Raw genomic sequence first — 27,662 nt, 5'->3', positions numbered from 1 at the left:
GATGCTGCTTGGCCTGCTGTGTTCATCCAGCCCTGCACCTTGTTGTCTCGGATTCTCCAGCATCTGCAGTTCCTACTATCTCTAGATCTGAACTTAGGTTCATTTTCAATCCTTGTGGACTGTCAGCTGGCCACATCCTCAGTTATGGCCACATCTTTGATCAAAGTTACGCTAGTAAAGGCTCCCACTGCCTTCATCCATCAGGATAGGACACAGAGCTTTGCCTGCTCCTCCATTGGTTCACTGCTGTTGCCTTAGGCTGCATGCCACTTTTGTCCTGTAAGGTTAATTAAGCTTAACATGGCTTCTATGTTTTTGAACTCCAACCCCCTCGAAATAAACACCATTACCTTGTTTCATTTTGATGACCTTACTCCTCTTTGCTTTCAGTGATTTGTCTAACTGTACCCTGCTATATCTATACAGTTATTTGTCAAGGTTCTTCTGGCCTCCTTGATTCTTCCTACATGCTGCCTGTCATTTTTTTGCCAAATATATGCTCATTCACTTCATTTCTCCATGACTGTGTTGTGTCATCCTCCTTTGTATTAACTGTAGCCGCAATCTGGTGTCAACTGCAAATTTTGAATTGTACTTTGATTCCAGAGTCCAAGTCGTGTACTTGTGGTGAACAGCTCTAACCCTTGTCTAACACCACTTGTCAATGTTTGCTCAACTGAGTGACAACCCAAAACCTCTACTCTGTTTTCTATTTTGTAGCCAGCATGTTTTTCATTCCACGACTTGTTGCCTCTGACCTCAGTCATGAGTCTCCTGTGCGGTACGTTATTGAAAACTGTTTTGGAAATGTAAATATATTGCCCCCGATTGCATTATCCTTATCTACACTTTCTGATAGTTCAAAAGGTTCTAGTAAGACCTTGCCTTTTGATGTCTGTGCTGATTATAGTATATTTTCAGATGCTACGTATTTTCCCATTCTGGTTTTGAGTGGTCTTACTGATGTGGATTTGGCTGAAATTTTAAGGGCAACAGAAACACAGAGAATGGAACTTTAGTTCCTTTGCTTGGTGGTTTGCTCCAATCATCCCATATTACGTATAGAAAATGCTTTTCTGCCCTTCCTGTTTCCACCACATACGCTCATCTGCTCCCCTACCCCCCAGTTTCCTCTATCTCTGTATGCATGCTTGCTTGTTCCTCCACTGTTTCTTCTGTTCTCCGGGATGAACCTCACTAATGTCTCATTCATTAACATGATCAGAGCTGCAAGTTACGGCCATGTGTCACTAAGTGCAATAATTTGCTATCTGACTGGAGGGAGTCATTTCTTTTAATACCTTTTAGATTGTTAGGAATGAGTACCTTTTTGATACTGAAATCCTCAATTCTGCTGGGGTTTTCACTATTTAAAGAGAGCAAGTTGTTGTGTCCTCCCTTAGGAATGCTTGGAAGACATGATCATTTGGAACCTAATTCTCATGCTAGTCATTAATTTCAACCCTGTTTACAGCTTGATAGTGCATTCGTAATTTTGGCATGGGCAGTCATTAGACTGTGGCAGTGTCTGTGCCACAAAGGAGTTATTGGCTCTGTTTTCTACCTTTTTGTGTTCATTTGTAGGATTCCATTCTCTAGTTCACTATCTTGTGTCAAAATGTCCTTCTAACCATGCAAATTTATATATCTGGTACTAATCCTGGGTTTCTATGCCTTTTTGGATTTGCTCCTGAGATTTTCCAATGGTGATGGACAGTTTGTGGACATTTCGGGTTTGGAGTTCTTAAGATTAGCTTAATGAATAAAGCAGAAGGAGGACTACTAGTTATTGGTGTCAGACTCTGAATTTTGCATGCATCAAAAAAACCCAAGTATGAATTACTGATTGTATGATCATAGGCAATTGGCACAAGAGTGGGCCTTTCAGCCTTTTTGAGTCTGTTCCACCAGTCAATAAGATCATAATTGCTCTAATTCTGGCCTTGACTCACTTTACGCAAAAACGTTTCAGTAGAAAGTTGAAGCCTAACTTTCCCACCATACTTACGGCACAATTTTCTGCTGAAGTCAAAAGCAAAAGCTACATCTTTACCACAAAGGCTGATGAAATTCAAATTCAGTTAATAAAGTCTGGAATTGGAAGTTATTCTCCATAATTGTGATCATGGCAACTAGCAATCTATTTTAATCCAATGGGCAATTAGGATGGGCAAAAAAATGCTGAACAAATTAATTGATGTACAAGGTCCTGAATGGTCTTGGCAAGGTGATATGGAAAGGATGTTTCTTTTTGTGAGTCAGTCCAGAACTTGGGGACACTATTTAAACAAACAGAGTGCGCTAGAGAAACACAGCAGGTCTGGCAGCATTTGTAGAGAGAAATACAGTTAACATTTTTTTGCAAGTCCAGTGACCCTTCATTAGACTTCATAGTTTTGATGAAGGGTTGCTGGACTTGAAACGCTAACTCTGTTTTTCTCTCTCCAGAATCTGCCAGACTTGCTGTATTCCCCTCTCATTCAAAGTTTTTGTTTCAGATTTCCAACATCTACATTTTCTTGTGTTTATGTAACAGTTGTAAAATTAGGGGTCAATCTTTCAGGCAGAGGTGAAAAATGCTTTCTCTGAGGGTTGTGAGACCTTCAAGTTCTCTGCCTCAGAAGGTAGTAGGAGCAAGGTCATTGAATATTTTTAAGGATGAGGTAGATAGATGTTTGTTAAGCAAGGACTATGGTGAGGCGGCGGTGCTTATTGGGGGTAGATGAGAATGTGGAATTTGAATCATGAAGGGATCAGCCACGATCTTACTGAAAGGTGGTGCAGCCTCAGGGGACCAAATTGCCTCCTTCAGTTCCTATTTTCTGTTTGTTATGCAGCTTCACCGGGTTGGCACCTCATTTTCGGGCATGCCCGGCACATCTCAAGGCTTGATTCGGATGAATGAGCAAGGCATATTCCAGGCCTGAGGCAAAAACTGTTGTAAGATCTGATATTCGTGCCAATGGCTCTCACTGCTGAATGGGTGCTCAGTTTGAAATACTTGATCTGTTCTCCACCTATCCTTTTAAGCACTGCGGACGTCGCAAGTGTGATGGAAGGTGTCCTGTTTAAGAAGCTGAGACTGATTTCCACGTCATTCTGGCAAATGAATGATTCTGTTTTAATTCTTTGCCAAGAAATAAATAGTTGATGCCAAAGTCAAAAAGTAGTTTTAGGAGTATGGGATTGACTGTGTGTGTGAGAGATTGAGCGACAATGGCTGAGACTTGCACCCTATCTTTCATTAGTGTAGGAAGTGTTTGGCTGGCAAAGGCAGAGTATTAACAGACAGAAGAGAGTAGGCATAAATGTATCTGTTTACAATTTAGGTCAATGACGTGATGAAGGAACAGAAGGTACGATTGCCAAGTTTGCTACTGAAACAAAGGTGGGAAAGTCAGTTGTGATGAGGACACAAAGGAAAAGCAAAGAATTGTGGACGATGGAGATCTGAAATAAAAAGGAAATGAGGGAGCTCAGGTCTTCAACATCTGTGGAGAGAGAAATGAAGTTTTGGGTCTGATATGTCTCTTTAGAACAGATGTATGAAAAAATTCAAATTGGTTGAGTGAAAAGATGTAGCAACTGGAATGTAATGTGGGAATATGTGAAATTGTCAGTTTTAGCAGGAAGGATAATAAAACATCTTAATGATAAGAGATTGCAGAGCAGAGATTCACAGAAATCCATGTCTTCATGCATGAATTACAAAATACAGAGTGTACAGGTACAGAAAGTTATTAGAAGATTTACCAAACTAATACTTGGAATTTTTGGAGGGGACATGTGAGATTGCCTTATCAAGAAACTTTGCATATGTTTGGCTTGTGTCCACTGAAGTTTGGAAGAGTATTGGGTGACTAAATGGAAACATACAAACATACGGTCAGCGTGGACGAGTTGGAATGAAGGGTCTGTTTCCATGCTTTTTTGACTCGATAGAAGGTCTTGACAGTGTAAATGTGGAGAGGATATTGTAGGGAAATGAAGAAGCCTTGTTGGGGGAGGGTTCACTGCTTGAAAAATCAGGAGTTCCACTTTCAAAACAGGTGATATGAAATTCACTTCTGAAGGTTATTTATCTTCAGAACCCTCCCTGAAAATGTGGTGGAATCAAACTGATTAAATATTCTTAAGGCAGGGATGGGTAGATTCTCGGTATTATTGGGATAGGTGGGAATTTGAATTTGAGATAAGCCATTATTTTGTTGAATAGTGGGGTAGGTCCAAAGGGCCAAATGGACTACTCCTATTTCTTGTTCACAACCACCTCCCCATATGTCATTCAGATTGTGTCTTTTTCAAGCTCTTATTGTCCCACCATCCTATCGTCCCTTCATATCTTTACTGTAAAAACTGTATATTGTAATTCCTGGAGTCACACTGATGTTTGCAATTAATGTGGCTTTTGCAGAACAAAATTAAAAACAATAAGGATTGCAGTTTGTGTGTGCTTACGTCACAACGGAATCTATTAATACAAATAACTGTGTCCTTCACAGACTGAACATATATATGAATTATATCCTTAAGCCAGTGTCATAGAGCTGTGCAGCATGGAAACAGACCCTTCGGTCCAACTCGTCCATGCCAACCAGATATCCTAAATTAATGTAGTCCCATTTGCCAGTATTTGGCCCATATCCCTCTAAACCCTTCCTGTTCACATACCCATCCAGATGCCTTTTAAATGTTGTAATTGTACCAGCCTCCTCCACTTCCTCTGGCAGCTCATTCCATACACGCGCCACTGCCTTTGTGAAAAATGTTGCCCTTTAGAACATAGAACAGTACAGGCCCTTCGGCCCACGATGTTGTGCCGAACTTAGACCTTAGGATTAGGGTAAATCTAACCTCCACCGCTACCTTATACTATCATCCATATGCCTAACTAATAGCAGCCGCTTAAATGCCCCAAAGAGGCCAACTCCACTACCCTTTCCGGCAATGCATTCCACGCCCCGACCACTCTGAGTAAAGAACCTACCTCTGACGTCTCCCCGATATCTACCTCCACCCACTTTAAAACTATGTCCCCTCGTAAAAGCTACCTCCACTCTAGAAAAAAGTCTCTGGCTGTCTACTCTATCTATACCTCAGATCATTTTGTATACCTCTGTCAAGTCACCTCTCATCGTTCGTCGTTCTAAAGAGAAAAGCCCTAGCGCACTCAACCGTTCCTCGTAAGACCTTCCCTCCGTTCCAGGCAACATCCTGGTAAATCTCCTCTGCACCTTTTCTAACGCTTCCACATCTTTCCTTTAATGAGGTGACCAGAACTGGACAAGATACTCCAGATGTGGCCGAACAAGGCTTTTGTACAGCTGGAGCGTAACTTCACGGCTCTTGAACTCAATCCCTCTATTAATGAAAGCCAGCACACCGTACGCCTTCTTAACAACTCTCTCCACTTGGGTGGCAGCTCTCAGGGAACTGTGAGCATGAACCTCAAGATCCCTCTGCTCCTCCACACTGCCAAGAATCTTTCCGTTAACCCTGTATTCTGCTTTCAAGTTTGTCCTTCCAAAATGAATCACCTCACACTTTTCAGGGTTCCACTCCATCTGCCACTCCTCAGCCCAGCTCTGCATTCTATCAATATCCCTTTGTAACCTAGAACAGCCCTCCGCACTGTCCACAACGTGACCCATCTTCGTATCGTCCGCGAACTTGCTAATCCACCCTTCCACTCCTTCATCCAAATCATTTACAAAAATCACAAATAGAAGAGGACCCAGAACAGATCCTTGTGGTACACCAATTGTAACTGAGCACCATGTTGAATATTTTCCGTCCGCTACCGCCCTTTGTCTTCTAAGGGTCAGCTAATTCTGAATCCAATCTGCCACATTTTCCCCCTATCCCATGCCTCCTTAGGTTCTGCATGAGCCTACCATGGGGAACCTTATCAAACGCCTTAGTTAAATCCATGTATACCACATCCACTGCTCCGCTTTCATCCACGTGTTTGGTCACCTCTTCAAAGAATTCAATAAGGTTTGTGAGGCATGATCGAACCCTCACAAATCCATGCAGACTATCACGAATTAAACTGTGCCTTTCCAAGTGATCATAAATCCTGTGTCTCAGAGCCCTTTCCAATAATTTTCCCACCACTGACATAAGACTAACTGGCCTGTAATTTCCAGGGTTATCACTGTTCCCTTTTTTTGAACAAGGGAATGACTTTTGCCTCTTTCCAATCTTCCGGCACTATACTCGTGGACGGTGAGGACGAAAAGATCCTCGCCAAAGGCCCTGCGATCTTGTCCCTCGTTTCCCATAGAATCCTTGGATAAATCCCATCAGGCCCGGGGGACTTAACTATCTTCAACTTCCTCAGAATTCCTAGCACATCTTCTTTTACTAACATCAACCTCCTCTCGCCCACCTGCCTGTTTCACAATGTCCTCCTCTACAACTCGGTCCCTCTCTGTTGTGAATAATAAAGAAAAGTATTCATTAAGGACCTCTCCTATCTCTTTAGGCTCTGTGCACAAATTCCCTTTACAGTCCTTGATCGGTCCTACCCTTTCTCTGGTCATTTTCTTGTTCCGCACATACGTGTAAAAAGCCTTGGAGTTTTCCTTGATTCTGTCCGCCAAGGTTTTCTCGTGCCCCCTTATAGCTCTCCTAAGCCCTTTCTTCAGCTCCTTCCTGGCTAACTTGTATCCCTCTAGAGCCGTTTCCGTTCCTCTTTTTTTACTAAACCTTACATAAGCCTCCTTCTTCCTCTTCACCAGTCGTTTGATATCTCTCAAGAACCATGGCTCCCTCATTCGACTGCATCTTCTCTTCCTGCAAGGGACAAACATATCGAGCACATGCAGTATGCATTCCTTAAACAACCTCCACATTTCTGTGGTGCTCTTCCCTGACGGCATCTGTTCCCAATTTATGTTACCCAGTTCTTGCCTAACTGAATTGTAATTACCCTTCCCCCAATTATAAACTTTACCCTGCCGTATGTACCTATCCTTATCCATGATTATCATGAAAGAAACAGAGTTATGATCGCTACCCCCAAAATGCTCTCCTACCAACAGGTCTAACACTTGGCCCAGTTCGTTGCCAAGCACCAAATCCAAAGGGGCCTCCCCCCATCTACATACTGTGTCAGGAATCCTTCCTGAACGCACTGGACAAAATCGGCTCCATCTAAACTATTACAACTAAACATTTTCCAGTCAATATTTGGAAAGTTGAAGTCACCCGTGACTACAACCCTGTGACTTCTGCACCTTTCCAGTATCTGCCTCCCAATCCGCTCCTCCACTTCTCTGCAACTGTTAGGGGTCTGTAAAAAAAACCCCCAACAAAGTGACTGCTCCTTTCTTGTTCCTGACCTCAACCCAAACTGACTCTGTGGACATATCATTCTCAAACTGCCTTTCAGTAGTTGCTATACTCGCCCTGACTAGCAATGCCACTCCCCCACCTCTTTTCCCACCCTCCCTATTTCTTTTAAAGCATCTAAATCCCGGAACCTCCAACAACCATTCCTCTCCCTGAGTTACCCAAGTTTCTGTAATGGCCACAACATCGTAGTTCCAAGTGCCGACCCATGCTCTAAGTTCGTCCGCTTTATTTCTGATACTTCTGGCATTGAAGTATACACACCTCAAACCATCTCTGTGTCCGCAATTACGCTCCATCGACCGCATTTCTTTTTATAAACCACTTCACTCCCTGTTGTGTCTGTTGAAAGGCCGAATACCTTATCCTCTGAATTATAAATCCGGTTCCCCACCCTCTGCCAAGCTAGTTTAAACCATCCTGTCCAGCTCGAGCAAACCTCCCTCCCAGGATATTTGTACCCTTCTGGTTCAGGTGCAACCCGTCCTTACTGTACAGGTCCCACCTTCCCCAGAATGTGCTCCAATTATCCACATAATGGAAGCCCTCCCTCCTACACCAGCCCTGTAGCCACGTGTTTAGCTGCACTCTCTCCCTATTTCTTACCTTGTTATCACGTGGCACTGCTAGTAATCCAGAGATGACTACCCTGTTTGTCCTGGACTTCAGTTTCCAACCTAACTCCCTGTACTCGTTTTTCACATTCTCAGTCCTTTTTCTATCTATGTCATTGGTGCCGATGTGTACCATGACTGCTGGTTGCTCACCCTCCCCCTTAAGGGTCTTGAAGACACTATTCAAGACATCACAGACCCTGGCACCCGGGAGGCAACATACCATCCTTTCATCTCGTTCGCATCCACAGAACCGCTTGTCTGTGCCTCTTACTATCGAATCCCCCACTACAATTGCTCTCCTATTCTCCCCCCTTCCCTTCTGTGCCACAGGGTCAGGCTCAGTGCCAGAGACCTGTCCGCTATGGCCTTTCCCTGGTAGGTCAAACCCCCCCCCCGCAAACAGTATCCAAAACTGTATACTTATTATCGAGGGGAACAGCCACAGGGGATCCCTGCACTGTCTACCTATTCCCTTTCCCCTTCCTGACAGTCACCCAGCTACCTTTTTCCTGTGCCTTGGGTGTGACCACCTCCCTATAACTCCTCTCTATCACTCCCTCAGCCTCCCGAATGATCCAGAGTTCCTCCAGCTCCAGTTCCCTAACACGGTTTTTGAGGAGCTGCAGTTGGGTGCACTTCTCGCAGGTGAAGTCAGAGGGGACACCAGCAGTGACCCTTACCTCCCACATCCTGCAGGAGGAGCATGCAACTGCCCTCGCTTCCATTCCCTCTACTGGAGATTTCCAGAAGAATAATTTCAAAAAAAAACCTTATCTTACCAAACCTCCTCTTGGTTAGAGGAGGAGGACGGGTGGGAGACACTACAGGTGTAGTGTTTCAGGTTCAGCCAATGCCTGAATTTATCTGTTTCTTCCTGGCTCGCGTTCCCTCCACACACCCACTGCTGAAAACAAGAGGACCGCTTGCTGCACGAGGTAAGTTTTTATACAGGAAGAAACCGAAACTGCCTTACCTTCCCTTTTAAATCTTTCTCTCCTCATCTTAAACCTATGCCCTCTAGTTTTGGACTCCGACACCCTGGGGAAAAGGCCTTGGCTGTTCACCCTATCCGTACCCCTCACGATTTTATAAATCTTTTATCAGGTCACCCGTCAGCCTCTGACGCTCCAGGGAAAATAGCCCTAGCCTAATCAGCCTCTCTCTCTCTATAGCTCAAACCTTCCAAACCTGGCAACCCTTGTAAGTCTTTTCTGAACCCCTCAATTCCAAAAGTGGCCTAACTAATGTCCTGAACAGCAGCAACATGACCTCCCAACTCCTATACTCAAGGCACTAACCAATAAAAGTAAGCATACCAAACGCGCTCTTCACTATCCTATCTACCTGTGACTCCACTTTCAAGGAACTGTGAACCTGCACTGCAAAGTCCCTTTGTTCAGCAACACTCCCCGGGGCCTTACCATTAAGTGTATAAGTCCTGCCCTGATTTGCCTTTCAAAAATGCAGCATCTCACATTTCCCTAAATTGAAGTCCATCTGCCACTCCTCGGCCCATTGGCCCATCTGATCAAGGTCCTGTTTTACTCTGAGGTAACCTTCTTCGATATCCACTACACCTCCAATTTTGGTGTCATCTGCAAACTTACTAACCATACCTCCTTTGTTCGCATCCAAATTATTTGTATAAATGACGAAAAGCAGTGGACGAGCACTAATCTTTATGGCACACCACAGGCCTCCAGTGCGAAAAGCAACCCTCCACCACAACCCTCTGTCTTCTACCTCGAGCCAGTATTAAAATGGCTAGTTCTCTCTGCATTTCATGTGATCGAACCCTGGTAACCAGTCTACCATGGGAAACTTTGTTGGTCACTTTTTATTGAAGTCCATAGAGACCAAACCCACTGCTCTGCCCTTATCAGTGCTTTGTTACTTCTCCAAAAAAACTCAATCCAACACACAAAGCTGTGTTGACTATCTCTTGTCAGTCCTTGTCTTTCCAAATACATGTAAATCCTGTCCCTCAGGATTCCCTCCATCAACTTGCCCACCACTGATATCAGGCTCACCAGTCTAAAAAGTTGCCTAGCTTTACCATACCACGTTTTTTTAAATGACACCATGTTAGCCAACCGCCAGTCTTCTGGCACCTCCCCTGTGGTTATCGATGATGCAGCTATTTCACTAAGGGCCCCAGCAATCACTTCCCTAGCTTGCCACAGAGTTCTGTGGTGCACCTGATCCGATCCCGGGGATTAATCCACCTTTATGCGTTTTAACACATCCAGCACCACCACTTCTGGAATATGGATATTTGTCAAGAGTCACTTTATTTCCCCATGTTCTCTATCTTACACATCCTTCTCCACATTAAACACTGAAAAATACTTGTGCAAAGTACTTGTTTAGTATCTTTCTCCATCTCCTGTGGTTCCACACATGACCTTGCTGATATTTAAGGGGCCCTAATCTCTCCCTAGTTACTCTTTTGTCCTTATTGTGTTTGTAGAATACCTTTGGATTCTCCTTCACCCTGCGTGCCCTCCTGATTTCCCTCTTAAATATACTCCTACAGCCTTTATACTCCTCAAGGGATTCATTCGATCCCTGCTGTCTATACGTGACATTTGCTTCCTTTTTCTAGACCAAAAGCTCAATTTCTCTCGTCATCCAGCATTCCCTACACCTACCGGCCTTGCCCTTCACTCTAACAAGAACATAGTGTCTCTGACTCTCGTTATCTCATTTCGTTTTTGAAGGCTTCCCATTTTCCAGCTGTCCCTTTACTTGCAAACGTTTGCCCCCAATCAACTTTTGAAAGTTCTTGCCTAATACCGTCCAAATTGGTCTTCCTCTAGTTTAGAACTTTGACTTTTGGATCAGGTCAGTCCTTTTCCATCATTATTTTAAAAGTAATAGAGTTATGGCCATTGGCCCCAAAGTGCTCCCCCACTGACACCTCAGTCACCTGCCCTGCCTTATTTCCCAAGAACAGGTCATTCTCTAGTAGTTACATCCTCATACTGAATCAGAAAATTTTCTTGTGCAGATTTAAATTCCTCTCCATCCAAGCCCTTAACACTACGGCAGCCCCAGTCTATGTTTGGAAGATTAAAATCCCTACCATAACCAGCACCTTATTCTCACAGATAGCTGAGACCTCCTTACAAATTTGTTTCTGAATTTCCTGCTGAATATTGGGGGGTGTATAGTCCAATCCCAATAAGGTGATTCATCCCTTTTTTTATTTTTCAGTTCCACACAAATAATTTCACTGGACGTATTCCCAGGAATATCCTCCCTAAGTAATGTTATCCCTCATCAAAAATGCCACTCCCCCTCCTCTCCTGATCCTTCTAAATTGTATTTATACCCTGGAACATTAAGCTGCCAGTCCTGTCCATCCCTGAGCCACATCTCTGTAATTGCTGTGATATCCCAGTTCCATGTTCCCAACCATGCCCTGAGTTCATCTGCCCTTACCTGTTAGTTCTCTTGCATTGAAATAAATGCAGTGTAATTTATTGTGAAGGCCTTGTGCTGTTCTCATAGCTAGTAGAGTTGCAGAAAATATATGCCAGAGCTAAGTGACTGTGAAGGCTGTGAATTTGTCTTTGTTTAGTGGTTCACACTCGCCATTAAAGGAATCTGTTTCAAATAATTCTGTGGTCTTGAAGTTGAAGACTTTTTCATTAGCATTAAATTTAGCCACCTGGATTTTGTGGTGGCAATGGCTGTTAGAAATTGCCATCATTACTACTCTGCAGCTGACAACAATTCTTAGCATCCACTTATACACAGCTGATCGTGGGAATCCAGAAGTTGTCATAATTTTACAGTCATAGAATCGTTGCATCCCTATGGAAAAAGACCATTCAGGACATTGAGTCTGCACCAACTCTCTGAACATCATCCCACCCTCTTTTGACTATAATATCATTGCTCAAACCCCCTGAAAATTGTATTTGTATCTGCATCTTCAGTTTTTTTCTTAAGTTTTAAAAATTACATCTCACTGTGGAAAACCAACTTTATACTTGGGTGATGTCAAATTCCTTGTTTTAATATGGTTCCTAAAAGTTATTTATGATATTTTTCTCACATGTATGTCTGAATGTTTATATTGCTCTTGATAAAATTTATGAGTACTGAAGGAAACTCCGTGCAATTTGCTTCCTGATTTGGATGAGGACATTGAAGGTATGATTGCTGAATTTGCTGTTGATGCAAAAGTACTTAGAAAAGTGAGTTGTGAAGTGGACATGAGCTTACTAAGGGGGATAGATAGGTTGAGTGGTCCAAGTTCTTGCAAATGGATGAAAAGTGATTAATTGTCCATTTTGGCAGGAGGAAAGAAGAAGCATATTATCTTAATGGTGAGGGTTTGCAGAGCTCTGAGATGCGAATGTCCAAGTGTATGAATCATAGAAGGTTAGCATGCAGGTGCAACAAGTAATCAGAAAAGCTTATAAAATGATCTGGTTTGTTGCAAGGGCATTGAATGCAAGAGTCGAGCCAAGATGCTGCACCAACATAGGACATTAGTGAGACTGCATCTGGAGTACTGTGTACAGTGCTAGTCACCATGGTTACAGAAGAATGTTAATGTGTTGTAAGCAGTTCAGAGAAGGTTTGAGACTAATACCCAGAATGAGCAGATTCCTTCTGAGGAAAGGCCACAAAAGAAGGCCTGTATCTCTGGAGTTTAGAGTTAATTGAAACATACAAGATCCTGAGGGGACTCAACAGGGTCAGTGTTAAAAGCATGTTTCCCCTGTGGAAAAATCTAGAGCTCCGGTTCACAGCTTTTCTAAAAAAAAAAGATGCCCATTTAAAACCAAGATGAGAAAAATATTTTTCTGAGGCTAGAGAGTCTTTGGAATTCCCTTCTTCAAAAGGCAGTCGATGCAGAATTTCTAAATATTTTTAAGGCAGAGGTAGGTAGCTTCTTGATTTCCAAGGGGATGATAGATTATTGAGGACACGGAGGAATATAGAGCTGAGATTAAAATCAGATCAGCCATGATCATAACGAATGGCAGAACAGGTTTGAAGTGCTGAGTGGCCGACTCTTGCTCCATGTTAATGTAAGTTGTAGAGTCAGATGTACAGGACTGAAACAGACCCTTTGGCTGGCAAGGAAGAGTTAGACCAATATCCTGAAATAATCTAGTCCCATTTGCCAGCATTTGGCCGTGTTGCTCTAAACCCTTCCTATACGTTTACCCATTCAGATGCATTTTAAATGTTGTTATTGTACCAGCTTCCTCCACTTCCTCTGGCAGTTCATTTCACCCTCTGCGTGAAGTTGCGCCTTTTAAATCTTTCTCCCCTCACCTTAAATCTATGCCTTCTAGTTTTAGACTCCCCTACCCTGGCAAAAAGACCTTGGCTATTGCCCCCTATCCATGCCCCTCTTGATTTTATAAGCTTCTGCAAGGTTACCCCTCAGCCTCTGATGCTCCAGGGAAAATAGCTCCAGCCACTCCCTATAGCTCAAACCCTCCAACCCTGGAAACATCCTTGTAAATCTTTTTCTGAACCATTTCAAGTTTCACATTTTTCCTGTGGCAGCGAGACCAGAATTGCACGCAATATTCGAACAGTGGCCTAACCAATATACTGTACAGCTGTAACATGACCTCCCAACTCCTGTACTCAATGCACTAAGGATACCAAATGTTGTTTTCACCACCCTGTCTCCCTGCGACTCCACTTTCAAGGAACTATGAACTTGCACTCCAAGGTCTCTTTGGGCAACTCTCCAAGACTTTACCATTAACTGTACCGGTCCTGCCTTGATTTGTCCTACCAAAATGCAACACTTCCCATTTATCTAAATTAAACTCCAATCTGCCAACTTAACTAACTACACCTCCTACATTCGTATCCAAATCATTTATATAAATGACAAAAGGCAGTGGACCCAGCACCAATGTGCCCAGCGTACAGTATGTGCTGCCTCGGTTGTCACTGCTCGTACGTCATGTTCTGAACAGAAGCAAGCTAAGGTTTTTTTTTCTAAGCTGTTAATGAAATGCAGAGAATCTTGGAGTGTGTGCGTCCTAGGAAAGACATGAGGTTATTTAAGTTATCAGTTTTTATCCCTGAATCTACCTATTTTTTGTTGGGGTTCTAATTTGTCATCAAATTTTTTAGTCCCAGTATTTGGAGTGAAAGTTGAACCTGATAACACCTCAGTTAGGAATGGGGTGTTTCAAATCAGGAATTTGAAAATATTTACATATGACATCCTATTTTTGAGTAGTTCATCAGGTCAAAAATTAGATGGAAATAAACTGCTGTTTGCCTTAAATGTTGAAACATGTTTTGGGCTTTGTGTTCATTTTTATATTTTCAAGAGCATCAGTGGAAAACTTGCGGCAACAGCACCCCTAAACAGGCAATTGGATTATATATGTGAGCAGCTCAACAAGCAATGACTGTCTTTTGAATTATCTTAGATGCTTGTGGGGAAGCACTTGTCTGTGCTGGCAAGCTGAGAACAGAACTTGTATTATTTTTGTCAATGTGGGTACAAACTCAGCTACCACTCACAGCATTGTATGTTTGCACCACACTACATTCATGAATTTTAGCACTCTCATTAAGGATGGGGTGATTTTTTTGAATGACATATTTGACTAATTAAGCATTAACACTTCATGGGAGAGAAGCCTCTGTTCGTGACATGATTGACCAAGCAATGAAAAGAATAGCCTTATTTGGAACAGCCTTTGACTGTTGGAAGGAATTCTGCATTTTCATTGTATGATAAATAAATTCTGTAAATTTAGGAATGCCATTTCAACGTTTAAACAGAGGAAACTATTATCATGCTCCCAAATATGACATATTGAAACATTTATATTTTGTTCGAAGAATATGATGTATGTAAAGCTGGTAATAAACATTTCTGTTCTTCAGTACAACACGAGTAGTGTAATCAAAATAATATACTGCTTAATTACTTAAGTATATTAACTAACGTTGTATTGACTACCTTGGTTTGGCTAGAATATTTTTTCCCCTGCGATGTTGATGTTCACAAAGTCAGCATTTGACCTGTATCCCTAATTCCATTTGAAAAATAGTCGTCTTGAATCACTGCTGTCCATTTAGTGTAGTTACTCCGACAATGCTGTTTAGAAGGGAGTTCGAGTATTTTGATGTGCTGACAGTAAATGAAAGATGATATAATTCCAGGTTAGGATGGTGAGATCTGGCAGGGAACTTGCAGGTGGTGGTGTTGCCTTTGTTCTTTAGGCTGGGTACGTCTCCAGTTTGGAAGGTGCTGTTGAAGGAGACTTAGTGAGTTACTTCTGTACATTTTTGAAATGGTATGTACAGCTACCATGACGCACCAAGTGAACTTTTAATGTGGTTGATCGCAGCCTGCTTGATCAGCAATTTATCCTGGATCTTGTGAAGATTCTTGAGTGTTACTGTAAGCTCATCCAAAGATGTAGAGAGTATTTCATCACACTTTTTTGATTTGTTCCTTTTAGCTGATGAACAAGCTTTAGAAGATGATTTCCTTGCTGTAGTTTCCCAGCCTTTTCCCTGTTCCTGTTGCCACAGCAGTATTTATGAGCTGGCCTTTTGCACTTTTGTGATTAATGGTATGCGTAGAGGACGTTGTGCTGGGGGAATTCACTGATGGTAATGCCATTGAATGTCCATGATTGGATTCTTTCTTGTGGAAACACTAATTGCTTGGCACTTGTGTGGCAAAAATATCAGTCGCCACTTTTTAGCCCAAACCTCGATACTGCCTAAGCCTTCCTGAATATGGACACAGGTTACTTCAGTATCTGAGGAGTTGCTAATGGTGCTAAACATTGTGCAAACATCAGTGTACATCCCCACTTGGGACTTAAAGTGGGGATGTCATTACAGTATTGGAAGATGGCTGGGTCAAAGCCAACACCCTGAAGAACTTGGGCAACCATTTTGTGGAACTGAGAGGATTAACTTCCACAAACCATATCAATATTCCTTTGTGCATGGTATGACTCCAGCAGCGGAGAGTGTTCATCCTTGTTTTTCAGCGACTCCAGATTTCCAAGGGCTCGCTCATGCCATATTCTGTCAAATACTATCTTGATGTCAATTGCAGTCATTCTCCCTGCACCTTGAGCTTGCTTCTGCCTACGTTTGGACCAAAGCTAGAAGGTCAGAAGGAGAGTGGCCTTGATGAAATCCAAACTGAGTGGTGAGCAGTTCTTGCTGAGCATGTGCAGTTTGATAGCACAATCTGTGACACTTCTAATTATTTTGATTAAGACTAGACTGATGGGGCAGTAATTGGCCATGCTGGAGTTATCCTACTTTATTGTGGACAGAACGTACTTGGTCACTTCTACATTGCAACCCTGACATTGAGATGGCAAATTCACAAGAATAGCTTGGCTAAGGGTGCAGCTCATTCCAGTGCTCTATTCTTCAAGAGTATTTCAGGGTCCCTTTTGTAATTATTGTCACACCTGTTTCATGATTTTGCTTGGAGTGAATGAATTGGTGCAAGAATGACATGCTGGAGTTCTTGGGAGGAGGCCATAACGGATCATCCACTTGGCATTTCTGGCTGAAGGTATTTGCGAATACTTGAACCCTGTCTTTTGCATTGATGTACTGAGCTCATCTGCCATTAAAGATGGCGATTTTAGAGGCACTTCCTCTTCCTATTACTTGCTCAGTTGTTCACTACTGTTCGTACCTGGATGTGGCAGGGCCTCAGATTTTTGATCTGATTTATTACAGTGGGATTGCTGAGCTCCGTCTGTTGAATGCAAGATTTCTTCACGTGAAGCAAAACTCTTGGGTTACAATCAACAAGTGATGATACTATAGTGATTTTAAAAATGATGTTGTGAAATGATGTTGCAAAGAGGTCATCCAAATACCTCTTCTAATGTTCTCTACATAAGACTGGTCATAAAGAAAATTACAAAGGATATCGAGGCACAATCCTTGTGTTTCCTTTTTCCTTTTTCCTTTCCATAAGAAAATAGCTTCCTGCTGCCTTGTTCTTTCTCATTGTTCAGATTTTTTGGAATCTGTGCTGAGGTTTTGAATCTTTTTAAAAATTCAGGCTTGTGTGCTTCAGCTTTGATTTCTGTCTGTGGTGTGTGGGTGAACTTCTTTATTTTCAAGTTCTGATTTATTATTTGTTGAGAATTGGGAAACAATACAGGAGCTTTTACACTGCTGGCTATAAACAATACCACACTAAATCATGCAACTGAAAGAAGAGCAAATTTACGGCAAAGTGCAGAAAGGTGTAGTAACATTAGAGTACAGTTTCAAAGTTTGCAGATGACAAGAATTGTAGACTGTGAGAAGGACAGTGTGGAACTCTAAAAGGACATTGACAGGTTGATGGAGTAGGTAGATGAAGTTCAGTGGAGAAATACACTCTGTCTTTCACTGTTCTTCCTCCCAACGTAGAATAGGGATACAATTCTGAAGGGGGTGCAGGAGCAGAGAGACCTGGGTGTATCTGTACATACATCGTTGAAGGTGACAGGACAAGTAGAGAGAGCAGTTACTAAAGCGTTAAGTGTCGTCGGCTTTATTAAGAGTCGAAGAGTACGATGGTGATGTTGAACATGTAAAAGATGCTTGTTAGCCCTCAGCTGGAGCATTGTGTATATTAGAGTACAGAAATGATTTACAAGAATGGTTCCAGGAATGAGAGATTTCCGTTTTGTGGGTAGTTTGAACTTGGGAACTAATTGTTTGGAGAGAAGAGGACTGAGAGGCGATTTGATTGAAAATAGCTGTTCCCACCCGTGAAAGGAACAAAAATGAGAGGACATGTATTCAAGTGATGTGGATTCAAGAGTACAGTGTGAAAAATCTTGGCATGTGGAAATGTGGTGGAGGCCTGTTGTGTTGAGGCATTCAAGAAGGCATTGGATGATTATTTGGTCTAAATAGCATGAAAGAGTATGGGGGGAAAGCAGGAGATTGGCAACAGGTGATGATGCTTGTTTGTGGAGCCGGTAAGGCATGATTGGTCATTTCACCTTAACCATATAATTGTTCTCGCTAAGGTTGTGATAATTGAGGATTTCACTTGTCCCATTTTCACTAAAGACAATGATCTTAATGTTAGAGTAAAGGAGGTTGTAATAGAAAAATGAGATTTGTTAAAACTAGCTAACGAGGACATGCTCAAAAGGTTGGCAGTGTTCAAAGTATTCAAGACAGTCAAACTGAATAGGATACGTGTTTAAAGGTATAATTTCGGGACCCTGGAGCAATCTTATCATCTTACTCACTGTGACAGAGGACTGGAGGATTGCAAATGTTACAATCCTGTTGAGAAATGAGGACAGGGATAAATCTAACAGCTACATGTCAGCCAAATTTGCTGTGGAAGATCATTTAGGCCTAAAATGAACTCTTGCTTTCTAGTGACAGCTGATGAAAGACAACCAGCCCAGATTACTGAAGGCAAATTGTGTTTGACTCACTTGAGTTCCTTGAAGTAATGGAGATAATGTGGTTAAATGCATATTGAGGTGAGAGAGCAAAATGTAATAGCAATGTTGCAATTACAGAGTGTAGGAACAGAGACCTTATGAATGCATATGCAGGCTTTTGAATGCAGCAGGACCAGTTGAAAAGGCTGTTGAAAAAGCATGCAGAATTGCTGGCTTTGTAGAGGGACTTGGAATGTGAAAGCAAGAAGATTATGCTAAACCTTCAAAAAACACTGGTAGGTTCGGTTAGAGCATTATTAGCAATTTTAATTAAGACACTTAGCGTATGGATTTCCAGAAGCTGGAGAGGGGACTTATGAAATGGTGCCATGGTTCATGGGTCATGACACTGGAAAAATGGCTCAGAGCAGACAAAGTTGTCAGGAGATCTGGTGCTCAGAATAATGAGTGGTTTTCCTTGTTAAATAATGTCTAAACATTTCTAACAGAAGGGTCAGTAAGCAGAGGACAGGCCTGAGAGTTCTCAAAAGAATGAGAAATGATGTCTGGAGGTATTACACAATTATCTGGAATGTACTGTCTGTAATGTGACTGAAGTAAATTCAATAATAACTTTCAAAGGAGATGTATGTATAAGGGAGAAAAAACCCACAGGACTTCGGGGGAGAAAATGTCAGTCAAATATGACAATTTGGACAAGTATTTTAAATTGTCATGATTGTGGAAAATAGTCTCTTCTGTGCTGTACCATTCTACAATTATATATTTTATATGGTGGGAGATTGTCAGCCACTCATAAGTGGTGCATCATTTTTTTTGCATGTCCTCCATGTTATCATTTCAGGCTTGTTTTGTGTAAGTTCATTGAGCCCACTCACTTTGAATGTTTTGAGTTGCCGTTGAGTGGAAACAAATTCTCTTCGATGAACGGTATTGCTAAGCTTCTGATCTTGGCCTCATTCCATTTTTCCATGCTTTTCATGTTTTTCATACCTTTTTCATGTTATTCATGTTTGTTGAGTTTGGAACACAAACAGGAAAAAATCAGTTACAAAGCAGTTTTAAAATTTGAAACGGTTGCATGATAAGTGCCAAGACTCGTTGTGAGTTTTAGAATATCCCGGTTACAAAATGCATCAAGCTTTACTCTGGGTTTTACAACACACTCCCAAGGTGAATTAACGCAGCAGGTCAACGTTGGTGTTTGTCGCACAAGCCTCCTTCTATTTCACTTTGTAACCTTATCAAAAAATCATTCTCCTATTCCTTTCTCCCTGAAACACTTAACCTAGTTTCTCCTTAAGTGGTTAACGTTGCTGCTTCACAGTGCCAGGGACCTGGGTTCAGTTCCACCCTTGAGTGATTTCCTTTGAGGAGTTTGTGCATTCTCCCCGTCTCTTTGTGGGTTTCTGCCAGGTGCTCCAATTTCCTGCCACAGTCCAGTGATGTTCACGTTAATTGGATTGACCATGTTAAATTGCCCATTGTGTACTGCAGGGTTGGGTCTTGGTGGGATGCTCTTTGGAGGGTCGGTACGGACTCGATGGGTTGAATAGCCTGCTTTCACACTGTAGGGGTTCTATAATTCTATGATACTATCATAAATGTGCTCACAGTTAATATGTGACAGTAGATTTCACTTCTCTTCAGTTTGAGTTCCTGACTTCCTTACTGGATTTATGATGACTGGTAATGATTTTAGACCCTAGTTTTTATCGTTGCCTCTCCTCCCTATCAGTTACTTTGTGTGGACATTGGATATGGAAAGGATTAAGCCATTTTGTAATCTCTTTCTGTCTGTACCATACTGCCACTCATTGTCACGGTGTACACATGACTATGAAAATCTGCTGATCAAGTATAGCCTGCTCCTCTTGACCTGTAAAGAGACAAGGGGGTAATTAAGTGGAAAGTAAAGATGTATGTTGCAAATGCAACAAACCAAATAATTAATTTATTTTTCAGTTACTATCTGTTAAACAGTCAATATTTTAATGTTTCTTTTTATTTCATATTCAGATAACCACTCAGCACCACCAGATGTGACCACTGGCGCCTCGGAGCGTGCTACCCACTTTGAGCGGCCACAGGTTTCCTCAGTTCGCGGAGTTCCTTGTGGTTTCAACAGTAGCAAGATGGAAACTGCTGATGGTAAGTTTGTGTGGGATTTGAACATTATGTTCCAGTTGTATGAGGAAAGAGGAACCTGGAACTCTGGCTTGAAAACAAAGTCATGATTGGAATTGGAATCTAATTAAGCAAACTCTGCTCCATTTTTAAATGGAGGTTCTTTTGGCAGGAATTGGGTGGATAGTGATTTTTGCTTCCCTTTAAGGAACAAATTCAACTCTGGGTATTCCATGGCTGAGCAAATAATTTCCAAGTTGGCTATGAAAGGAGTAGATGCATAATTAAGCATTCTTCATTTCTACAACTTGCATGTAAATGAGCAGCACCTAAAGTTATATATGTTTTCATTGGTTTCATGTACCTTTGTGTTTTCTTTGAATCAGATTGTTAATCTATCATCATTAGATACAAGAAAATGCATAAGGCTGTGAAAAACACAGAAAATTAGACATCTGTCGAGACAGAAACTAAGTAGTGTTAGGTCAAGTAATTTTCATCAGAATGTTATGATCTCAACCCATTGATCTGAAATGTTTGCTCTTGTTGCAGTTTCCAAAGATGTTGCCCAATCTGTTGAGCATTTTCTATCTTCAGTAATTGATATGCGCCATCTGTAGTGTTTTGTTTAGGAATTTAATGCATTATGGGGATCCACCACTACACTCTGCATTAAGAACATTCAAACCTATTTCACATAGATCCCTGGCCATTAGAAAAAGAGATAATTAATCAAAACTGAGCACAGTTAAATCTTTACTGCCATAAATTTTCAGATTTATCGGGACCTTTCAAGATGCTTCTCAGTCACGGACAACATTTCAAAAGTGTTTCAATGTCATTAGTAATGTGACTGGCAATTAGCATACAGCAAGGGCCATGAGCAATGTCAGAATAGTCAAGTAATGTATTGTAGCTGTTGATTGAGCAATAAATATTTACCAGGACATTAGAAAAACGCAGTCACTTTTCTTTGAAGTCATACTTTGGGATCCTTAATTTCCATCCGAGAGGAAAAGTGACATACTGGCCTCAAGTCTTGTCAGAGTAATGGAACTTCCGGCAGTAACACATTCCATCAGTACTGCACTGTGGTGTTTATCTCACTTAATGCGGAAATCTCTGGACTAACACTTGAAACATTGATTCTTTTGATTTGAAGACCAGTGTACTACCACTGCGTCAGGGTGATAGATATGAATCCTAACGGTGTCTGATACTACAAACAATCTGAGGTCAAATATGATGCTACATTGCAGTCTAATACATCAACGACACCTAAAATGCTGCAAAACTTTTCAAAAATGTTTTACTTCCATTATTTTAACAACTATACAAATTTTCTGCTGAAATAGATTTTAGTACTCTGCCTTGGTGATCTTTAACAATTGAAAATTGTAGCCTTCGAAGCAAAAGAAATGGCCAACACAGCAGACTTGCTGAGGACTGTTGGAAAGAATGTGTCTTCTGTTCATTTTGCCAGGTGTGCCTGTAAATAGCAGAGTTTCATCAAAAATTCAACAACTTCTGAACACACTCAAACGACCCAAGCGACCACCACTAAAAGAATTCTTTGTTGATGATTTTGAAGAACAGTTGGAAGGTTAGTGAATCTTGATGAGAGAACTTCTGTGATCTCATACAATAGTATGCAGTTTCATGGGGGAGATGAAGGTGCAGAGGTAATGCCACCGGTCTGGCAAATCAGAGGACCTTGTGAATGCTTTGGGATCAGAGGTCTGGGGCAGCTGGTGGAACTGAAGTTCAATTAATAAATCTGGAATATAAAACCAGTCTCCATATAGGTGTGCAGACAACTGTCATCAATTATTGTAAAAATTCATCTCGTTCAGGAAGGAAGTGTGCTGTCCTGTTCTGATCTTAACTGTTGTTGGAATTGGCCCAGCAAGCCACTCATTTCATTTGTCGAGGAAGCAGAGGCTTAGTGGTATTATCGCTGGACTGTTATAAAGACTAAGATAACGTTCTGGGTTCAAATCCCACCATGGCAGATGGTGGAATTTGAATTCAATAAATATCTGGAATTGAGAATCTAGCGGTGACCATGAATCTGTTGCTGATTGTTGGGAAAAACCCATCTGATTCACTTTAGGGAAGGAAACTACCATCCTTTCTTGATCTGGTCTACATGTGACCCCAGACCCACAGCTATGTGGTTGACTCTGAACTGCCCTCTGGGCAATGAGCGATGGGCAATAAATGCTGCCTAAAAGCAATGCTCTCATCCCATGAATTAATTCAAGAAAAAAATTTCAGGGTTAATTAGGAACAGGCAACAGATGTGGACCTAACCAATCATGCTTGTATCCCAATAAATTTCAAAAAATTTAAATCAGCAGTCAGTTTCTTTGACCACTAAATTTTCTGTTTTTTCTGTGATTTGAAGTTGTAAAATTTAAGAGGTTAATGCAGTGTAATGGGATGATCATTCTGTTCAATTTTCCTTCCTCTTTTGCTCTTCATTCTCACTTCGTATATAGATTTTATTTGAAAAGGTAATTTGATAGAACACGTTTTTACTGCTGAAATGTGACATAATTGTCAAACCTTTTCATCTTGTACTCATCAGCGCAATGCAAAAGAATGCAAAGTAAGGGAAAACCAATATTTATACTGAGGAGAGGGCTGATTGATTGGCAAGTGGATTCTGGTAGAAATGGTGCCATGGAGAATGTGCCCATCGATGCTGATTGGTAGTTAATTGCCGGGCTTTTGTTACGTTTTAATCTAGACAGGGTTGACTTGGCTGGGCATTACCCTGAAAAATGAACCAGCAAATAGCTGCCTCCCATTTTTGCTTGAAACAGGCGCAATGTGTATACATGTTCCTTCTGTCTGTAAAGAACTGGACCCCAATTTTAATATACGTACATTCTAGTACACGCAAGTATACCACACTAAGCTCCACTGATTGTCCTAAATTGGTTGCCCATGTAATTCTTCACACACTCGGGATTATTTGGCAAAAGTTATTTAATTGCAGATTCACATCTGAAGTTGGATACTATTGTGAGTTTACACATGTACCTTGGTTAGGTACGGTCAGTACCTTGTTGCAGACAGCCAAAGGGATATGTTGTACTTTGGGACTTGTGTATCTGATATCGCACCAATCTTGAAATTCATATACCTAATGCACATTTGTCTGATAGAATGTGGTTTTTGCTTGACAGCCACATCCTGTTGATGACAAGCCATGGATGTATTGCCACTGCATCATAGCAACTTTATGAAACAGTTGTGCAAGTTTTTTCTTTACGTTTTCAGCAGTAGTTCAGTTTGATTGTGAAAGCTCTTTCATAAACAGATGAAAATTGAAACAAAGTTTAGACTTTGGGACAAATTGGCCCATAACTTCACTAGTTGCTCAAAGTTTGGAGGAGCTAGAGTGACTGACTTGGGGGCCTTCCATGAGTGTGAGATATAGCAGGAAATTATCTGATTAGGGTAGCAATCACCTCGCAGGATGCTTTGATGCACCCTTTTTTTTTTGCACAATGAACGAACGATTCAGGCCTTATTTGTGGTTGCTGTTAGGGCCCTTCATGTGGAACTGGAACTGTTGGAACACCGATGTGTGTACTGACTAGTAAAGGTGGATTTGTTGTAAACAATAGTAGAGAATCCCCACCTTAAGAAAATTAGCGTCAGCCTTTTGCTGGCTCACTTCTCAGGAATACCCCAGCTAATCACAGTCCAATTGTCTGATTCAAAATGTAACCAAGCCTGGCAATTAACTGTCAATCAGCATTAATCATTATTCTTCATTGCTACACTCTACCAACCAGTCAACGTTTGCTTCCCATATGCTATAAATGTTGGTTTTCCCCTGACATTTGTGTTGTTGCAAATGTTACTGATGAAAGCAAGAGAAAAGTCTTTGACAGCAATGTTCATCTTATTTAGTTGTTTTATCTTATAATTTTTTCTTTACGTTTTCAGCAGTAGTTCAGTTTGATTGTGAAAGCTCTTTCATAAACAGATGAAAATTGAAACAAAGTTTAGACTTTGGGACAAATTGCCCCATAACTTTTATTTTGCTGGGTCATCTACATTCTGCAATTAGATCTGCACTACTTTAGTTGGGACATGACAAGCACATTTTGAGCAATTGTTTCTCTTCCTAAACTTGTTCCTTGAGGAATTTCCCAAGAATCCCCAAACATTGATGACAGCTTGCTTCACTAGCCCTTTGGTGTCCTTACTGTTGCCATTGTTACACTACTTGTCTGACTTGAAGTCTTGGAGGAGTAGCACTTGGTGAGTCTTAAGCCTTCAGCACAAAACACATTCCTGTTCCTGACAGTAACATATCTTTGAATTAGATTGTTTGCTTTGTTTTGATCCCATTTGAATCAAAGGTGAGCTTCAGACCCCCATATCTTTTCCATCAAAAAGATTATCCACTTCTGTTTCTACATCAGCTTACCTACAGAAATGATCATCATCTGTGCCATTTCACTTTAATGCCTTGCCTCTCATCCTCTAATTTCTAGGTTTAAACTTGCCTAAAACGCTATTACCCTTAACTTATTTCCACATAAGGGCAACTAGGCACCAGCAATAAATGCTGGACTATTCAGCAGCACCAACATCCCGTGAATGAATCTTTTTAAAAAAAAAAAAAAAAAAAAAAAAAGTTTCACTGTCTCATCTTCCATGTCCTTCCCCTGTCTTTCCATGACCTTGATTAGCTCCCAGTTTCTGAAAACCTCATTTTGAAGTTCTCAGTCAAGTGTTTAAATTGCTTTCTAGAACTCTCTCCATTAATATAACCTTCTCTGTTACATCCACCTTCCATGAGTTCTGTGTCTGGGAGGTCATATCTTGTCATATGGCTCTCTCAATCTCGAAGCGTAGTCATGCTGAATTTGACACAACCCAGGTCTTCAATTAACCCCACTAGGAATTGCTCATCCATTGATATGATGATAGGTGGCTTAGGGAAATCGACTCTTTCTTTTAAAAAAAAAATGCAAGGTGTGAAAACAAATCTTGAAAGTTGAAGAGGAGGAAATCCTTTGTCATTATTTGCAGTGTTCAATTGTTTTTATAGATAATGAACATGTCCTTAATTTTCCAATGTACCATGCCAGAAGGGGAATGTATGTTGTCCTTTTTGTCTTCCATCTTCAATATAAATAGGCATTTTTAACAGTGTCTGAGTCACTGGGTCATACTCTTCAACTCTCTTCCTAACTGCACTCTGGATGTATCTACTCCATGAACTGCAGCGATTTGAGAAGAGAGCTCACGACTACTTCCTCAAGGATAATTAGGGATGACTAATCCATGCTGGCCAAGCCAGCAATGCCCACATCCGATGAGTGAGTATATTATATTAAGAATGGAGGTTGTCAGTTTAGTCCAACTTCAATACACTCAAAGGTGGTATAGGGCAGAGATCTCACCTTAAAGAATAAGTACAGCCACGTATTTTCTGATCTTCACGTTCTGCTTATCTTTGTCATCCTGCTTCAATTCAAGTTCAACAAGTCGATCCTAATCAGCCAAAACCAGAAGGTCTTCAGACGACGCCATTACAAGGAGATCCACTTGGTGTAGTGACGAATTGGCCCCCATCTCTGCTGGCAGCTGTACAAAGGTGGGGAACGACACAACAGAAGGCGGCTTGTCTGACCTCATTGGATACTGCAGGAAAGCCAGTTTACACGCTCACCTATGGTAAGCACCTGCCCACTGAATAAAGTGATGATAATAGACTTTTGTTGTTGCTACTAATCTAAATCTTGTTCATAGTATGTTTCCTAATTCAAATGTTGAATGAATGTAATCTTATCCAGGATTATATAATTATACAAAATCTTATCAATTTATGATGGTTGAAGTGATGAAACTGTCTTTCTCATTGGTGTGGCATTGCTTTCTGGAACTAAGAAAATATTACAATACATTAGAATTAATATTTGACTTTTGTTTTATCTGTTTCAGGGAAACTGTGGACTCGGAGCCTCAAGCTAGCTTATACACTTCTCAATAAACTGAGCAATAAGAATGATCCGCTTCTGAGACCTGGTGATAGAGTAAGTATTCTTGCTCAGAATTTCCAGGTTTTTTTGTTGTGTTGTAAAAATTACAACATGAAGGAGGCACACGCGATAGTTCTAATTTCTGGATTTCAGTTTACTGAAGCTTCCTTGTTAATGCTTGCACATACTTACACACTTTGTCTGGAGCACTATTTCAGTTTCCAATGCAAAAAGTTAGATTACACATTAGAAGGCTGAAGTGATGACTCTCTGGTTAGTCGTGTTAACCATGGTAGCACTCTGGTCTTTGAGTCAGAAGCATGCAGGTTCAAATCCCACTCCAGAAACCTGAGCACAAAAACCTAGGCTGGCTTTCCAGTGCTGCACTGTCACAGGTGCCCTCTATTGAATAAAGGCATTAGATCAAGGTCCAGCCTGCCCTTTCAGGTGGATATGGACTATGGCATCATTTCTGAGAAGAACAAAAAGACTTTCCCTGGTGTCGTGGTCAATATTTATCTCTCAATGCAAATCATTGAAAATAAAGCAAGATTTTAGGGTTATCATCACTGTTCTGTTTGTGGGAGATTACAGTGCACCGTTGATTGCCGTATTTCTTATAACAGTGATATACAAGCACCCTCCATTGGTTATATAGAGCTTTGGGATGTCCACCAATCATGTAAGGTGTGAAATAAATGTAAACCTTCCTTTCACTTGAAGTACATAATGGGATGTATATTCATTCACTGCTAAAGTCTCCATTCATATGTGGTACTTGCTGAATACCATTATTTTAGCGAGGGTAGTGACAAGGTGCTGGAATTAGAATACTCAAAAATTGCAATTGGTTTTGCTCCTGATTGCTTCGTGACCTAAAGCATGATGAAGCTATTCCTGACCCCAGAATCATCATTTAGATGTGTCATGTCTTAGGTGAAGCAGATGGACTAAGGTGAGATTATAAACTACAAATCAGTCATTCCTGTATTTAATATTAGAGGGTGCAGGATACAGTGTATTAGCTTGGATAGAAGATTGGCTTGCTAACAGAAGACAGTCGGGATAAGGTGGGCATTTTCGGCAGGCAACCAGTAACTGGTAAAGTATCACTTAACCAGTGCTGGGGCCACAATTAT

The 27,662-nt window shown here is 41.2% G+C and overlaps 1 protein-coding gene across 1 annotated transcript in view; it reads left to right on the top strand.

Annotated features, from left to right (window-relative positions):
* Positions 1-27,662, top strand: part of LOC125483474 (disco-interacting protein 2 homolog A-like) — a 55,817-nt gene that overhangs the window by 11,607 nt on the left and 16,548 nt on the right. Inside the window, exons 4-7 of the mRNA XM_048598695.1 lie at positions 20,405-20,536; positions 21,996-22,115; positions 26,021-26,218; positions 26,486-26,577. Of these exons, the coding sequence (XP_048454652.1) occupies positions 20,405-20,536; positions 21,996-22,115; positions 26,021-26,218; positions 26,486-26,577 (542 nt within the window). The remainder of the gene's footprint in view (positions 1-20,404; positions 20,537-21,995; positions 22,116-26,020; positions 26,219-26,485; positions 26,578-27,662) is intronic.

Source organism: Rhincodon typus, chromosome 7 (assembly GCF_021869965.1).
Source record: "Rhincodon typus isolate 14 chromosome 7, sRhiTyp1.1, whole genome shotgun sequence".
NCBI lineage: Eukaryota > Metazoa > Chordata > Chondrichthyes > Orectolobiformes > Rhincodontidae > Rhincodon > Rhincodon typus.
Note: the sequence above shows the minus strand (reverse complement) of the source record. Positions and strands in the feature narration are given on the sequence as shown.